This window comes from Lipotes vexillifer, unplaced genomic scaffold (genome assembly GCF_000442215.2).
Source record: "Lipotes vexillifer unplaced genomic scaffold, Lipotes_vexillifer_v1.1 scaffold436, whole genome shotgun sequence".
Taxonomy (NCBI): domain Eukaryota; kingdom Metazoa; phylum Chordata; class Mammalia; order Artiodactyla; family Lipotidae; genus Lipotes; species Lipotes vexillifer.
Genome location: NW_006796005.1, coordinates 431508 through 449985, shown reverse-complemented (window position 1 = coordinate 449985; position 18478 = coordinate 431508). Strand labels below are relative to the sequence as shown.

The window sequence follows — 18478 nt, the reverse complement described above, 5'->3', positions numbered from 1 at the left end:
ATTCCTTTTTCTTTAAAAAAAAGATAAAGTACCTAATCGTTCCACCAATAAAATTGTTCCAAATGCATATATTTAACTGAGCTCAATAGATAGATTCTTCAGGAAAACAATCATAGAAAAGAGATGTAAACATGAAAAGGGCAATAATTTAAATGGTAAAAGTAATTCTAGTTAACAATGAATACTGCACCAGCCATGAAGTCTAATGACTTGACATGGACTATTATCTCTAATTTTGAAAAACCCTTAGATCCAGAGGCTAAAACTGAGGTTTATGCAGGCAAAGTAATTTGCATGGGGTCATCATGATTGTTAGTTTTGGAGCCAGACTCCTTTCCTGATACTTTGTTTTCAACTTTTTAACTGCCTCTATACCATATTTTATTAGCTGATCAAGTATAGAGTAATAGGCAAACATTTAAGGGAGTTATGTATTGAGATTTACAAGTGGAAAGGAGAAGAGGACAAATATTTTGGACCCCTTCTATGTGCCTGACACTATGTTAAATATTTAGGAAACGATCTCATTAGTTATCTTTATACTCATATTTGGTAAAGCCTTTATGAGAATATAAGTTCTGGGATTTGTTTGGAGTCAGGCAACTGAAGGATGAAAAATAAATAAGAGTGATTAAAGATTTGGGAAGTATTCCTTCTAATAATAGAATAAATCATGAAGTCTTATTTGTTTAGAGAAGGGAACGTTAAGGAGAAAATTACTAATAAGAGTGTCTAGATATCTAAAAAAGCATTTATAAATCTATGTGAATATGGTTTTGTTGTTTCCTCAGGCCAATATAAACAGAAACAAGGCTAAATCATACAAGGGGGGTGGGGATTATAGTACTCATGAGAAGAATCTAGCTAAGAAGAATTAGCAGAGTGCGAATGTTCTAGCCCTCTATATACCAGAGGCAGGGCTAGAGGCAGATAGGGATAGAGATATACAAGTTATTTTAGGAAAGAACTTACATCAATTCTCATTCCATTCTGCTCCAGTGTTTTCCTAAGGGAAAGAAATATAATTTATAAATATATCTGTATATAAAGTTAATCCTGTTTTCCAATCTGGGAGTTATGTGGAATTGTCCCTATTTATAAGGAGGAATCTGAAACTCAGAGAGTTTAAGAAGTCTTCCCAATTTCACACAGCAATTAAGTGAGAGTCAAGAGAGACAGTTGGACTCAGGGAGTTAGAATCAGAAAATTTGGGTTCCAATGTAGACTTGGCTACTCCATCATTTGATTGTGAGAAAATTACTTCCATAAATTTCTAATACTTTATCTGTAAAATAAAAATAAGAATACACACAACGATAGTTGGGAAGATTAAGTGGGCAGTAGTTTCAGTGGAATTATTCTGAGTATGAACATAAATAACTCTTTAAAGAATTTATGAAATTATGGACTTCCTTCTTGCCATGTGGTTGAAGGTTAACTTAAAGGAATCTAAGTGCTCATGTTTTAATCAGTAACGTTTTGTGACATAAACTTCTAAAAATTGTTTCTGCCTCCATGTCTTTATTTGAATGCTTCTCATCTGAAAAATCAATGTGTAATATGTCATTCTTGCCATTTAACCAAATTTAACATATAAACCACATATTAAACATTAAGTTTAATATTTCTAGTAGTCCACGCTTTGCACTAATTTCGAGAGATTTTCTTCTCCAATAAGAAAAGAAATCATGGCTATAACATAGTACTTCTCTGAGTTATCACCTACTCAGTATCCTCAGGACGTACTCAAAAGATGATCATTGCAATATCTAGGTGTCTGTTAGCCTTTATAAAAATTAGAGCCAACTGAGAATAAACATGAATAATGAAAACTGATTACAATTTCAGAGATGTACAGCATAGATCTTAGGGCTAACAGATTTACTGTTTCTTGTACCTCTTTATATGTTACTGATTTATCATATTGAAATTGGAATTGTTCTTGTGCCTCCCATTATTGGAAATCTCTGGATATTTGCAAGCCCCATGTAGACCAAATAATCAGATTAATCTGGTCACTAATCACTGAAAGAAATGCCTAAGTCATAAACAGCAAGAGAATCCATTGATTGTAAAGGGAGACATTACTGAGCAGTTTCAACCAAGCAAGATAGTTAAACTCAGAGATGCTGTTTCCTGTTTCTCTGGTATAAACAACCAGGCTGCTCCACTGGCCTCTCCACAACCTGGATGTCCCAAAGCCACATCTCTCTTCTTTCCTTCCACTTTCCCTAAAGAGAATTCTGGGTCATAAAGGAAGGAGAATTGGTGCAACTTCTTTCCTGAAAGGACTTGAGCTTCCTCTGCATTTATATTTGTGTCATCTTATTATAAGACGAGCGAACATCTATTATTAATTGATGTACTAATTAAAGCCATACTTGCAGTTTCCATTAGCTTATTCCCTAAATTCTCCAGAGTTGGCTGTCTGGTTTTAATCAAAACCAAATGGTAGTCCAAGTTCCCAGCCCTGAGCAGCTAGGAGGAAGTCATCCAGTGGAGGCACAAGAAAGCAGAAAAGATAAACAGACGATAGTTCACAACATTTGTGTTGGAGGAAGGATGCAGATATTGTGAGCTGCTTTAGAGTGATTCGGGCACTCTGTCCTGCTGGATGGAAGCAGTTGCAAGTGGTTAATGTCAGAAGGATTGTAATAGGATCAAGATGGAGTCTGTCTTCTGCTTTTCCAGCACTAGATGTGTGTAACTGGAAGATTCTGACCAGAGGCAATGCTGCCTTTGCCATGACACAAACTACTTTAATTCCGGGAAGGATTCTTGGGGTCGGAGAGATCTGGGAGAAAACGTTCTATTCGCTGGATTCCTAGGATTTTACTTACAGACCTTCTCAGGTACGGTATATCAGGCTGCAGCATTTTAAATGAAGGAGCGTTAAAAAGGTTTTCAAATTTAGAAGAATTACGGTATTAAAACTAACTGCAACTTGCTCCCTTAAAAGATCTTTTGAAAGGAGCACTGCAAAGGTATTTTGCTTACATTGTGTGTATACATTGAATACAGTGGAAAAGTTGTAGAGGAAGGAGAGAACGATGTTTTCTTTCTTTCTTTTTTTTTTTCATAAGCAGCGTGGGATAGAAAAAGCTCTACGGCTTTATGACTCTCCAGCTAATCACCTCAAGGGTTTTGACAAACTCACTTAAGTTCTGTGTAAAATCAGAACTCCTAAATCGCCTGGGCGGGCCTCTGCTCTGCCCCTCTCCCCTCCTCTCAGTTCAGTCTTTCTCACATGCACACCACTCAGAGGCAGGAAATGCTTCCCAGGCAATCTGGGCCTGGTTGTGGAGGCCCCTTTTGCAAAACATCAGTCTGAATTTACTAGACAGAAGTCACTAGGAACGCCTTGACAGACTCCGGCTTCAGCTAAGGCTCCCTCCAGCTGCGGAGGCTGTTTTTGTTAGAATCACACACTGCGCAGAACTGCTTAGAATAGAGCCATGATCTCAACCACGAAATGTGAACTTATATTTTGGAGAAACTAACGGGGACGGACTCCTTTCCTAGGCTGAGTGTTGAAGCATGTCTTGCCTCGGCGTTTCAGCTCCTCCTCGTCTAGGTAAGACGCTGTGGACTATCTATCTTTACGCTTTGAGGCAATCTTTGAAGAGGCAGAAAGATTGAGAGAAATGTTAGCATCTTGCACGGAGTGGTGATTTCCTAGGTTTTAGAGCTGAGCCACGAAATCAGAAGTGGAAAACGTTTAGTAAGTAAAAAACTGTGAGTCAAATTGTTTTAGCAAAATGCCAATTCTAAAATAGGCTCCATGGAGATTTTTCTCCATAAACTAAGATCTTATTTTCATCCCTTTTTAATCCTTAACTTATTTATGACTGGAGCCAGAAGACAGACCAGTTTTCCTATTATATGGTTTATATGAAACAGATACATATTCTCACACATTGTGAGGTGTAAATGATTTTTTTTCTTTCCCCGTCGTTTGCCAACAGGAAAAGTAGATCCCGCTATAGAGTGACTTTTCTTAATAATGCGTCTCCAAAGAAAACTTTGAGTCTCATTTAAAATATGAAGATTGGATTCCTCAATATTTCCCCACCCAGTTTCAACCACAGGTCAAACTGCTAATGCACAGCTTAAATGGTTTATTTTTAAAAAGAGTAAACACATGAAATTTTACAAATATTTCTATCCTAAACAGTATTTAATCTGATTTTTTAAAATTTAAAGATCAGAATTGGATTTAATTTATATTAACTTTCTTGAATTCACTATTCACTGCTCAGATCATATTTTGTGTGAATATTTTTGAATAAAGTAAATCTCAATGACAATGACATTCATTGTTACTATTTTAAGGCAGCTGGAAATCACTACAATCACATGAAAAGCTGATCTGTATTCATAATTCATGTAATCATAAAATTACATTTCCACTGGGCTATAGTATATTTAAGTTATGTTTACATGTGCAATATATGAGAAAAGAAGTTTAGTAGTGACTGACATAACAGAGAGTTTTAATGCATAACATACTGTTATATTTCTGAATATTTAGAATGAAAATCATTATTTTATAGAAATCATATGGAATGGTATGTGAAGGGAACAAATATCCGTGCATATTTCCAAATCTATTAGATGAACACAAAATATCCCAAATTAAATATGAAAGCTATTTGACAGTTGGATCATAAGAAATCAAGTGTTTTCATCATAAACTTTTACATAGTATAAGGTGACCATTTGCTGTATTAGCTAATTATGCTTAAATTTTATGCTAGAATAAGTTATATTGACAAATTTTAACTACTCACTAACAATTTGTTGTGTTAAGACTTCTAAAAGTGATAAAAAGAATCTGTTTTTTAAGTATGTTAAAAATAAAATGTTGACTTGTCTAAATTATGATTTAATAAAATTCCTCAATAGAATTTTAAGGAAGGAAAGAATATAAGAGGTCACCTCTTCTAACACTATCTTAAAGGTGCCAAAAAGGGAGCTGAAGCATGACATTCAAAAATGACCTGTCCAAGGTCACACCGCTAGTTAGTAGAAGAGATGACAGTGGAACCATAGTACCCTGTATCATAATTCAGGTAACTTAATATGACATCACCTTGTTCTCAGATAATAACTGTTCATAATAAAGTATGAATATATTCGTATCTGGTAGAAGGCTACCTTAAACAGAAAATTGTAATGCTTATTTTTTTAAAAAAGGCTTACAGCTGCCACCAGTATTACAGTGTAGAAAAAAAAAATTAATGGTTTTAAAAAAGAATCAAATTTACTAAGTAATGAAATTTCCTCAAATGCAAAAGTTTTCTTGCGCCTTCAACAAACATTTTAAAGGAGTAACTTGTTTGTGACTGTTTTGTTACATTTCATGTTTATGCCAAGAAAATCAATCCATATGCTAATAATTATATTAATTTTAAACTGATGTTTCTTAAAAACATAGAGCTAGCAAGGAGGTTGTTTGATTCATATCCTTGCCTCCAAATGGTATCCTTATAAATCAACTTAACCAGTGGCATTCGGAAAAGATTTTACTGCCCCCCACTGGAATCGGTTTAAGAATCTCACGTACCCGGACATCCTTTTATTTATCTAACCTAAATCTCTATTGCTGCAGCCTGCTTCCAGTTCTGTGGGTTTCTACCTCAGTGGAAATGTGAAAAGCCTAAATGGACGTGTGAAAACATAAGTGTACATTTCTAGGCCAAATAAACCCACTTCCTTTCATCTTCCCTTCTACAGCTTATTTACAGTCTTTTAATTGGTTCATATATCTCTTCTGAGCCTTCTACAAAGTCCTTTAGTTGTAGAATCCAGAATTTGTTATAGTATATAAATGGCTGACCAGTGCAGCGTCAAATGGAGGAGTTGGCTGCTTCATCTGTACATTCTTCATATATGACAGTATAAGTTGCTTTGCACGCCGAAACATTGCACTTTCCATGGCAAGAGCCTTTCTAATAAAGCTAATATGTGTCATTTCTAGTACATCCCATTTCTTTAGAGAAAATGTGAGTCATGATGCTTTTTCTCCCCATTTTTCTGAACCAGATTGGATTTCCTGATGCTATTACCACTTAAAAGTAGGCTATTCAACACTTCCAGTGTCTCCACACTCTACATGATTGGAATGAGGAATAAATGCAGTAAAGCAATAGCCTATATAACTGATGGCATGATTACTAGAGGGCCTAGTACACCATTTTATTTACTTTTTTCTTGAGGACGTTATAATAAAAAAGAGAATTTTTCTGGCCCTATCCAAACCTGCCCATACCATACACCTCACTACAAATTCTTTAGGCATGGTTTAATCTTACTTATAGAGGATGGGCGTTAGAGGATTAAAACAAGTCTAAACTGGGACATTTAAGATGTGTCTTCTGTTTTTACTTCATTTGTTTCCTCTTGGAGAATGAATGAATTGGTGTCAATATCATCTTACAATGAGAATTCTCTCGGTAGAAATCATTATAGTACAACAAAGTTCCAAATGAGAGATGATTTAGATCTGGATCAGAAAATTTTATTATCTGAATAAATGTTAAGAATTGTACATGAGAATTTAAAGAGGATGAGGGAAAATTCCTCCAGATTTGAAGGAAATAGCATAAGTATTATACCTTCGTCTCCCAGGTGAATGATAAGCCCCTTAGTTGCACAAATCAAACAGGTTTACAGAGAAGCCCAAATCCAGACTGACTTTGGGGTGGATATAGAGATACAGCAATACTACTAGTTTGGCATTAATCTGCTGGTCAGCTCACAGAGTTTTGAGAAATAGATGCGCTTAGTTTTTGAAGAAGGTAAACAGAATAAAGGTGAAGTGTGGATCTTGAGACCTAGTTTAAAAGAGATTATTGATTTTGATTCAGTGGATTATAGAGTATATAAGTGAACTTGAAAAGATTAAATAGGAATTCCGATGTAAAAAAAAGCTGAAAGGCAATGTAAACAGCATGCGTATAAACTTGCTCATGAATTAAGATAGAGGACTGAAAAAAGCAGTTGTAGCTGCTTGTATGTGTGAAAAGGTTTTTCCTATTAGACTGAAATAACAAAATGGTATAGCAATACAGTTCAGATAATCCAGAGGAAATCAGTCCTTTAATAGAAATGAGATCCAAAGGAAGTAGGAAGATCAGAAAGCAAGTTTAGAAATTCAACCAATGTTTCTTTTTATTCCCAGCAGCTGGCAAAATACCTAGCATGTCAGGTATTGTCAATACATGTTTGTTAATAAATGTTTGTGGAATAAATAGGAGGGAAAGAAGAAAGAAAGGAAAGGAAAACCAGCATTGAAGAGTTGGTGTTGTGAGACTTTTTTTTAAATTTTCCAGACATCCTGTAATGATAGAATAATAATTTTTAAAGAGGAAGGAAAATAAGAGGTTGGCAAAAGTCATCAGAGCCTGAGGCCAGAGGTTAATAGCACTCTCATAAGATGACATTACAAGTTCATTAAGAGCCAGGAGAAAGCATGAGTATCCAACAATAGTTCAAAGTTAAGTTACACGAGGCCAGTGAGAGCAGAGCACTAGTGAATTTTCTACAATTTAAATGGGGGTGGTGTACTGGAAAGCTCGTGGGAAGAGACAGAAAACTGGCTCAGATTTGCATCTTTGCCATTTGAAATCCTTGCTCTGTGATTTCAAGCATGCCCCATCCTACTTTGAGCTTCTGCTTTCTATTGGTAAAGTCTGGAAGATAATGCAAATATTTATACCACTGGGTCATTTTGAGCATTAGATGAGACTTTGTATGTACAAATTGGGTCGCATACACTATAACAAACAAACTTTTGTTTTAAAAAGCAGAGGTCAAATGAATCAAGAAAGAAAGAATCATGGCGTTTCACCTTGTGGTCAAATCACTCATCTATACTGAAATAACATGGGCATGAAAGGGATAGTTCCAGCTCCTACTCAGCCATGGTTTCTGCAGCTAAGATCCGTCAAAAACTAAAGGAATCATTGCCATCACCATCTTTATCATCATCATCATCATTATCGTCATCATCATTTAGTATCTAGTGAGTTCTTGCAATATGCCATGGATTAAGTGTTTTACATATATTATCAGCTCATTATTATTATAGTTCAATATTATTCTCTATCAATAATTTTCATTATTCCCATTACAGAAGTGAGAAAACTGGGGAAGACAAAACCTAAGTAACTAATGCAAATGTAACTAATGCAAAAAAAAAAAATTTCTTTAACAGACAGCTTGCCTTCACAAAAAATAGAGGTAATAATCACTACCCATCAATAGGTGTTAGAGATTGAGCTAGTTACCTAGTCCTGCCAAAATTTCTCCCTGTAAAATCAGGACAATGATAGTACCTACTTCATAGAGTATTTGTGAGTATTATTACTAAGGGAGATAGTGTAAGTGCAACACCAAATACAGGGCCTGATCCACAGTAAATGCTTAATACATGGAAGCTCTTTTACTATTACTATTATCACGATCATCAAAAGTTTTTAATGCACGTACTATTACTTGGGTAGTAAAAACAAGCTCAAATGTACATAGGAAGATGACACAATAAGATAAGAATTATAGATATTAAATACAGAAGAAAAAAGTTGATATCAGAGGCATCAATCCCTGATAGGATACCAACCTAACAGAAGTAGCTAAGTTCTCAGTGACTTCATGTTCCTGATTTCAGTGAAAGTTGTACTTACCAAATGACTGAAATCTCAGTATTCTGTTGTCACCTAGCTGGCCAAGCACCTGTGCTGCTGTAGCCCTCTTGTTTATATTTGGTGATTACTGTGTCTACCCTTAGAGTGTTCTTAGAAATGATAGCAAAGTTAAAAATAGAAAGTGGCCACTTAAAGCAAAGCCACATCTCACCATGCTGATGATAAAGCATTATAATTCATGTCCATTGTGGAATAGAAGTATCTTTTTTATAATAAGGCAAAACCACATTTCAATCATATTGCTTTGCCATTAAAAAAAAACAACCGAACTTTTGATAGCAAATTTAACTCTAAGCTATTTCCTGTTGCATGAAAAATTCCAAATGAAATAAGTTAGGAGCAAAGGCAATACTTTTCTTTGGTTATAAGGGACTCTGCAGAAAAGAGATATGAATCAAAAAACCAAATGATTAATTATTCATTAATGAATTTATTTGCAGAAATAGCTAAAATACAATGTAGTTCTAGGTGCTCAAAGGGTTCTGTACCAGATGGAACACTGTTATTGAGAAGACTGTACTTTCTAAAAAAATAAAACGTGGAATCCCGAAGGAAATACAGGTGTCTATAACTTACTGCATCCATGATGCAATATTGTCCCTCAAGACTGTGTTAATTCTGGGATCTCTTAGAAACCAATTATCCCCAGAAAAGTCTTAGTGGTATCAGACAAATATGACATTTTTAAAGATTTACTCAAATTACACGTGGTTATTTAAAAAAACGTTCTGAGAATCCGCAAACCTGGCGGACCTGAGCCGCAAAGTGGTGATAAGTCAAACACTGCCAGTATCTTCGCTCCTCCCTGCAAGGGAATTAGAAACTACTGAGGCTACATTAAATAGTAGGAAGCCAGAGGTAAAAATAGGGCACCTCAGAAATATTAACTTGCAACTTTGTAACAGCCTGTTCTTTTCTGATGAGCTGACAGAATTCTAGTGGATTGACAGAGTTAATTTCAAATTTACTTGATTCCTGGAACATATTTGAGAGCTAAGAAGGAGAAAAAACTTACTAAGCTTAGTAAAACTAATATATACATAAAAATAGGTAAACATTTAAAAAAATATTTTAATTGGGTACCTATTTCTTCATTCTTCTTCTAAAGACCAAAATGATGGAAGCTTGGATGTGTCTCTCGGACAAAGTGATGTACTACTCAATCCACTGACTTAACTCATTATAGATGGTTTATTCTGTAATTTACTAAGACTTTTGATGATTTCCAGACAACCTAAAGACATGGAAGCTTTTTCATATATAATATTTTAAGCTTCGTTAAGTAATTTACCAGTAAAGAATTTTAACAGGAGTTTGTTTTCTCCACAGACAGCTAATGAGGCATAATGAGTAAATTCCAACATTTGACAAAGTATGTAAAAGTAGATGGATAATGATTTTGTGAAGGATTAAGGCAAAGACTGCCACTAAAGAAAGGAAATCTGCCTGTAGTCATACAGAGATAGGTTTTTGCATCGTTATTAAAGGTTTCTCTCTCCTAAGCCTAATTCTAGACCTGTCTAATTTCAATTAGTTAGCATGAATATTTTAAAGAAAAAGCACTAATTGTCTTTTACTAAAAGTTGGCTACCCTGATTAGACTCTTAGAAATGCTTTCTTTGAATGTGTTATCTTTTTTATTTTTGGGGGTTTTTTTTTTGCTATTTCTTCATTCATTTACATAAAGGGATTAAGAATAATCATATCTGTCCTAGGCGTTCTCGCTGATCCTAAGCCTCTTGAATATTTGACAGTTTTGCGTTGAGAAGCATTCCTCTCATGTTATCCCTGAGTTGGGGGCAGTGGAAGGTGCCCAAATGTTCCACAATTTAGTTTGCTAGATAATTTGTTCTTTGACAGCTCCATCAAGAAAATGAATTTCATTTTGACCTCCACAAATGCTCACTGTCAGGAAGATTTACTTTGCCATCAGTGAGCACACATTTGAAGAACTACAGTAAGCTGTGATCATGTCTGTTTATATGCTGATTCTGCTGTAATCGTCTAATTCAGTAAGTGTTTGGGTGGCACTTATTATATGCAGAGGTGACTCCCTGAGCATAGGCCAAGATACACTAAGATGTCACATCCCTCTAGGATGTCCAGATTCCCCATCTCTCCACCTCACCAACTTGACCCTTATATTAGCAACAATGTGGGCCATTGTAGAAATGCTGCCTTCTTGGTTCAGATGCATTCTCTATTCTTGCAAGAGTGCATGTTAGAGAATTTAACCTACCTTTAATTAAAAGGAGATTATTTCCCTCATGTCTTCTCTTCTTTCTCCCAGTGACTGAGTACACGCTATGTGGTAGCTATTACATATAGATATGCATTAAAGCAGTAGTAGGAGAAGAGAGAAGCGTCGGAGAAGAGAGTAGTAGTAGAAATTTACCATGGGATGGGTAATTAAGAAGAAAGACCTGATGGGAAACCAGAAGTAACTCCAGCCATCTAAGGAGAAAGTAGGAAAATACAGAGAAACTGGCAGTACTATTATGCCTTCTATTAAATATGCAGCAGCTGTGTGAAGGTGTTTAAAAACAACCCAGGAGTCAATCATGTGCATGTGTGTGTGTGTGTGTGTGTGTGTGTGTATTTATTTGTATATGTGTATGTATACATATACCTATATATGTCATCTGCTTTCTGAAAGGATAAAACAAGATAATATATATTTAGGCTTATATTCCCAATGTTTAGTAGACTGTCTGCAGCCCATTCGGCACTAAATAAACACTTGTTGAATAAATGATTATGATCAGGCAATGGTGCTCTCAGTTCTAAGGTGCTGCCCACTCGATTTCAGCCACAAGTACCTCATTTGCACCGTGTTTTCCCAGGCTATAGTATCGTCAGTAGTGATTCCCATCAGGCTCTTCTTTCCTAGGGACACTTGCCAGGTCAAAATACAAGGTGTGTGTTTATTTCCGGAGCAAGTGCAAAAGAGAGCATGATCATTTGATGTCAGACATAGGTCAGGGATTCTCAAACTAGAATATCTTCAATTGTTTTTTAGTACAGTAACATTCAATTTTGATTAATTTAAAAATATACACTGCATGCCACTGTATGCTTATGTTAAAGAGTGGTGTTATGAAATTAACCCAAACAATAAATTTTAAATCACTCTGTGTCTAAACAGCCTATGCACTAATATCACAAAAAGCAAATGTGGGCATTTCACAAATTGTTTTCCAGAATCATTACATAATTAGAGGTACACAGAGTTTCTTGTAATACTAATACAGTGGTGTTTGAACACATGCATTTAAGAAGTGAAAAATCCCCATGGAAATTCACTTCATAAAATCAACACCCTGGAATGACTTACACTTTTCCAGATCCTTCATCCAAATCCTCAGCAGCTGAGCTCATTCTGAATGAAACTGCATAAAAGTGATTACAAGAAAAAGTAGTAGAAGTTTGCAAAATAAGTAGCCGGTAATTAGAAATATAATTTTGAACAAGGCAGCCTGGTGAGAAGGCGCAAAGGGAAAGTGAGGTCTTTTACAAAGACTTCTAAATCTTACAGGACAGATTCTAGTCAATTCAGATGACTTAGAAAATGGGGCCAATATACTCCGATGGGATGGACAATATATTTTAATTAATACGGTGTTCAGCCTTTAGATCCTGAAGGCAGGTTTTAACTATAAATCTTACAAATCAGAATTAAAATAGGAAGTATGAATAAGAAAGCTTGTTGAGATAAAGTTTTTAAAACAATATCGGACCACAGGATATGGAATGAACATTCAAACTGTAGTGATGATGGTCATAATGAGAGTTAGGAAATTTTATGTCTTCAAAATAAAGACACTATAAATTCACAGGAATGATCTGGAAATGTCCAAAGAAGGTAGATTAGAAATTAGGACAGAAGGAGTTAATGTTGTGTCAAATCTATCTAATTTATACTCTCTCTTTGCAGCTAGATTGTCTCAGAACTTGTTGAACTGTCTTCCTTTGATGTTATAAAAATACCTACTTGCCAAGGTTGAGTGCAGTAAGCTAATTAATATTGTGGTAAGGACTTAAAGGCAAAAATTTTATGTAATCTGTTCCCCAAGGGGTTAATAAAACTCTTTCTCGTTCTTCATTAGAGAAAGAAAACCAGAATTGTCTCTACTTAAATGTAAATGTGGCTTAGGAATGACACTAATACCACTTGGTATTTCTTAAGTTAGCCTGCTCTTTCTACACTGGATAAAAATAAAGAAAAGAAAGCATCTAAAACAGAACCGCCCTATTACAACCCAAATTTGCCCATGAAAGCAGAAATTTTCTGGCCTGCATCTATGCGTTTTTTCCACTTTTCCGCAGCCTCCCACACTATAATGACTTATGCACGGAATTCAAGGACTTTATATTTTCTTATGAATGCCAATATAGAAAATGTGAATGCTGACCATTTTCAAAGATACTCACAGACCCTTAAAGAAACGGAATAGTATCCAGAATGATATTTGGTCAGTCTGGGATACCAAAATTCTAGTACATTCCTGGTCTTTACAAGATGGGAATATTTACCTTTATGGCATGTGCTTAGTCAGAATAGCTTGCGATTTTTGGTGGGGAGTCAGAGTCCTTTTCAATAGATTGAAGTGACCCAAAACCAGCATTTCAGTTAATCTTGTTTATGATTGAAATCAATAAGCCAATCCATGTTATGTGCTGACAGTTCTTGTGTGGTGTAAAAACTGGAAGTGTCTGCTCTTGAATAAGATTTTTCTTTTACAGTCCAGTCATTAGGTTTCATTATGGGACAACATTTGGACTAGTCACTTTTATAAGGTTGAGTTTACATTGGTATAATTTGTTGCCTTTAACGAAGGCTTTGAATAATTTAAGGCAAAAAGGATGGATACCTGGAATGTGTTTATATTCTGACCTTATCTTATGTCTGGTTTTCTTGTTTACTTAAAATTTTATGGCCAAATGCTAACAGAAGTATACAAACTAAACTCCTTAGAAGCCAAAGAGAATGAGACTGAAATTTCTGAAGAATTATTTCAGTTGTCTTATCATGCTCACTTCTTTTTGGGTCACCCGAATTCCTGCCTGAAGAGTTTAGACTTTATATCTACTAAAGATGTGTGGAGGGAAGAGGTGGCAGTAGAATCGCATTCCATAGATGAAGTTTGTTGGCTCTCTAAGCCTGGGTCTTAGAACCGGGGCCTACTTTGAATCCAGGCTTACCTCCTAGATGTATGACCTTGGGCAAGTTATTTAATTTCTGTAAGCTTCAACAGTACTAGCTTGCTAGCGGGTCATAGCAGCAATGAGATGCATGTAAATGTATTTATCCTAAGACATTTTAAGTGGTGTGTGTTATGCTTTCTTATGCATGAATTATGTGTTAATATGAGCTAAACTGGATTACTCCATGTTCTTAGTCACTCCCTGGAGTAAATGCATTCTGGTAGTTTGGGGTCTGTATTAGCTCTTTCACACACTAATACATTACACATGCTGTCTCTATAGCTCAAGTTTTGCATGAACAGTTCCCTGGTGGCCTTCAGTGCAATTCAAACCAAACAGCCAATAGATTTCTGTAACGATTTGTGTCCACAAAAGTAAATCAGGAAAGCATCTAAGCTAGAGCAACTAGTTTCTTCCAGTGAATTTTATTAGTATAGCAATTCAAATATTTTCCTAATGGAATTTTAAATATTCAATATGTATATCTTTATTCATTAATAGATCAATCAATCCAGCTGCATTTACAAGTATTGTTAATGATTTTTGACCAGAAATATTGAATGTGAAATTGTCTTCTACTATTAGGCTGCTTCTTAAAGAAATAACCTTATTAAGGCTATTAAATAGAAGCTTTATACAATCTCTTAATCTTTCATAGCACAGCTTAAGTGCTCTCTTCCAAGATATTTTGACTTTAGAACTATATCCTGAACTATGTATATTTCTTTAATTTTTTAATAGGTGGTGCAATGACAAAACTTACTCTCTTCTTCAATCAGTGAATTTGAAGTAATCTTTCACCGTTTCATCTCCTTTAGTCTCATATGGAATGTATCCCTCTATCTGTTGTTAAACTACGATGACATGTCTGTAGCTATCAGAAAGAGAAGCTGGGAAGAACATGTGACCCAATGGATGGGACAGCCTTTTAATTCTGATGATTGTAACACAGCATGTCATCATGGACTAGTAGCTGACAGCTTGCAGGCAAGTATGGAAAAAGATGCAACTCTAAATGTGGACCGCAAAGAAAGGTGTGTTTCACTACCAGACTGCTGTCATGGCTCAGAGCTGAGAGATATTCCTGGGAGGCCAATGGGTCACATTTCAAAGGAGGTGGATGAAGATGACAGCCGTGAAGGTGAAGATCAGTTTCTTTCTCTGGAAGCCAGCACGGAAACACTAGTGCATGTTTCTGACGAGGATACTGATTCTGATCTATATCTTACAGATGATAAACAGATTTTAACTACTCAAGGGCCTAAAACGTCAGAACAACATAGCATCAAAGGAGCAGGCTCCTTCGTAAAGACGCTGCCCATCATGGAAAGTAACCAAGGTTCTTATGACTCCTGGGGAATGGCTGGTGGAGCTGATTTAGTGCTGGTAGAGGAAAAGGGGGACAGAAAAGTTGTTGACATGGTGAGTAAAAGCCTGGAGCTTTGTAAGGATATAAGCCTAAGTGAAATAAAAGATGCATCCAAAATGAATGCATGTGACTCTTTGAACGTGAAAGATATTGTGCCGGAAAAGCAATTGCTTAATTCTGCTGTAATTGCTCAGCATCGAAGGAAACCCGACTTCCCTAAAGATGAACATGAAAGAAACACCTGCAGTGCAGTACAAGATGAGCTCTTGGCTATTCCTTGTGCAGACAGAGGACTGCCATTATTAAAAACAGATTCTGGAAGCTGCCTTCTGCAGCCTCCTTCCTGCCCTAGCGGAATGTCAGCTGAAAATGGCCTGGAGAAGCGTGGTTTCTCAGAACATCAAAACAGAAGTCTTCCAAAGGTCAACTCAGGAGATGGCATGCAGTGTTTACACATAAAGGAGACTCTGGCCACCCATGAACCCACAGATAACCAAGTCAGACTTCGTAAAAGAAAGGTAAGACACATGCACCTATTATCTGGCTTTTGGAATTGTGTAAATATCCTTGTTTCTGTCACTTATTATTTTGCTAGAGTTAAAAAGATATGTGGACGTTTCTTTTGCTCAGTAGTGTAGCTGTATGACTCAAAGAGCATCTTCTTGGGGGAAATCATCAAAATATGTAAAAATTAAAACAGGATAACCTATCCATTTCACTAATAATATTTATAATGGTTCATGAACATTCTATTTTGGAATTGTGTTGAAGACAGAACTGGTTTCACTTTCTTTGGCTGGCATTAAATAGCCACCAGATAGTTCAAAGTGTATCTAAAGAGTGATCTCTAATTTTTAGAAAGAATGTCATGGTAATTTTTAATTAAAATTGTTTATTTCAGCTTGCTTCTTTTCCCTTTAAAAAGTATATTTTATTATAATAAAAGTGGTATAAATCACGTATTTTAAATGAGTCCTTTGCATATACCAAGGCAACAGTATCCCCTCCCCCAAAATATGCTAATGCTATTTTAAATGATACCCTGGCACATTTGCTATCCATAGCTACATGAACATTTTTTTTAAACTCTTGACCATAAAGGATGACTAACTGAAGTAAATTTTTATGCTGAGGCACCTTTGACTAATCCTGTAGATGCCATGATCCCCCAAGAAGTTTCCAAGTGAGAGACACAAGGATTGGAAGGAACCACATGGATCATGATTTAGTTAGAGAACTCTTGACCAAAGTCTGTCATACCTTTAGGATTTCCCCAGCATTCTTCCCGCATTGTAGTACTCTATAATCCTGATGTAAATACAAGTAAAATTTCTTCTGTAAATCCAACATGCCCATTGGCATCAAAAAAACCCTGCAGATTGGACACTTTGGTGCAACATCCTTGCCCTTCTCTTGATATAATACTAATCCATAATTCCTATTCTCCTAAGACAAAACTAAGGTTCTTAGTTCTGTTCAACTGGGGCTATCTACAATGAGAAAAAAAAAATCTTCAACTCTCTTTTGGTGAAGAAATCTGGTTTCCATAAACTGTAGTTTTGCTAACAAACTATATCAGTAACATGTCATAAGTTAAAGTGAAGTCAAAGACTTTACAGCAAAGATCAATGTGCTCAAACTACATGCCAACAGAGCTTTCTGTGCTTCTGGCGAGCTCTTCCTTCTTTACATAAATTGTATTAAAAAGTTAATGCTGCATAATGTTGTTATGATTGGACTGCTCAGGTCGCTTTTTCAGAAATGTCCATATAGTCTATCAAATCTGTTGGAGGGAATGTAATAATGACGTAAGAAAGTACTAACTGACCTATGACATAGCTTCCCTAAAATAAGACAGACCCTGCCCAACTGCCGACAGAAACATTAAACATTCCAGAAACATATGCTAACCACTTGGACATTTATATCAATACTAAGAATGCTGGAAAGAATTTGCTCTTGGACATGTCACTATAGCGTAGTTGCATTACAAGAGCCATAATTATATCTCATTTACAAGTTCTAACTTAAATATTCTATTTTAAGCATTTCATCATTCTAAAGTGTTGTGGTATTGTCTGGTGGAGTATTTGTTTTGACTCTACAACTCATTTGGGATGCTTTGTAATAAACAGATTAAATGCAAAGTTTCAGGTTTGGAATTTACTCTGGGGAAGTATGATTATGGGAGAAGCCTCTAGAAGCAAAATGTGTAGGAATTTTTGTTCTATCTGATGTTGAATGAGTGCTGAAATACCTTCAAGTTGTGTGCTAACCATTTTAGAACTTTACCAAAAGAAAAAACAAAATAAATTCATAAAAATATATGTACAGAGATGTTCATCATTGTATTATGGGTTACTGACAAAAAAGATACAATCCAAATTTCCATCAATAAAGGATGTATAATGATTGTTTAATCTATAGTTTGGAATGCTATGCAGCCATGAAAAAGATGGAGTGAGATCCATGTGCTCTAACTGAACGGTGCTCATGATATAATATATGTAGAAAATGACAGTGGCAGACCAATATTTGTAGCACATCCCAACCTTATATGATGAAATGTGTGGATACAGATAGAAATATAGATGGGTTATAAACCTCTCCAGATGACTAAGTAAGAATATGCAAAATTCTAGATGAATAGGCACAAAATTGTTGACAGCAATTACTTTGAGAGAATGGAAGTAAAAGGATAGAAGCAGGGGATTTTCAATTTTTAGCCTATATAATTTTTATAAAAGGTGATAGTATTCTGGGTGAAATGCATACAATGAACAGAAGTACAAAAACAAAATAATATTTGATATATAAACTATTTGAAGCATTTTCTGCATGGCACAAAACAACCCTTTATCTATATAGTTATTATGATTATTATTTTACTCTTATGAAATGAAAACAAATATGAAGTTTTTCAAAATATCAACAAAAGTTTAAATCAACTACTGCAATTCTAATGCCAGTGCAACTAGTTTAAAACAGATAAACCTTTTGGAGAGACACATGGACCCCATTTTCATGTCTAAAGTGTTAGGGGACTGATTCTGAAAAGAGTTGGCTTAGTTGTATCTTTTAAACTATTTGTCAACCACTGTGACAGCTTTGAGATTAAGAGCTTAGAAAAGGTGAAATATAATATAAGCTAATAAAATTTTAGTTACGGAACTTTTTTTTTTTTTTTTTTTTTTTT

The 18478-nt window shown here is 35.4% G+C and overlaps 1 protein-coding gene across 1 annotated transcript in view; it reads left to right on the top strand.

Annotated features, from left to right (window-relative positions):
* Positions 1 to 3414: 3414 nt before the first annotated feature.
* The window catches only part of DLC1 (DLC1 Rho GTPase activating protein), a 427792-nt gene continuing 412728 nt past the window's right edge, over positions 3415 to 18478 (top strand). The window contains exons 1-2 of the mRNA XM_007468094.1: positions 3415 to 3574; positions 14655 to 15800. Coding sequence (XP_007468156.1) covers positions 14778 to 15800 — 1023 coding nt within the window. The 5' untranslated portion in view covers positions 3415 to 3574; positions 14655 to 14777. The remainder of the gene's footprint in view (positions 3575 to 14654; positions 15801 to 18478) is intronic.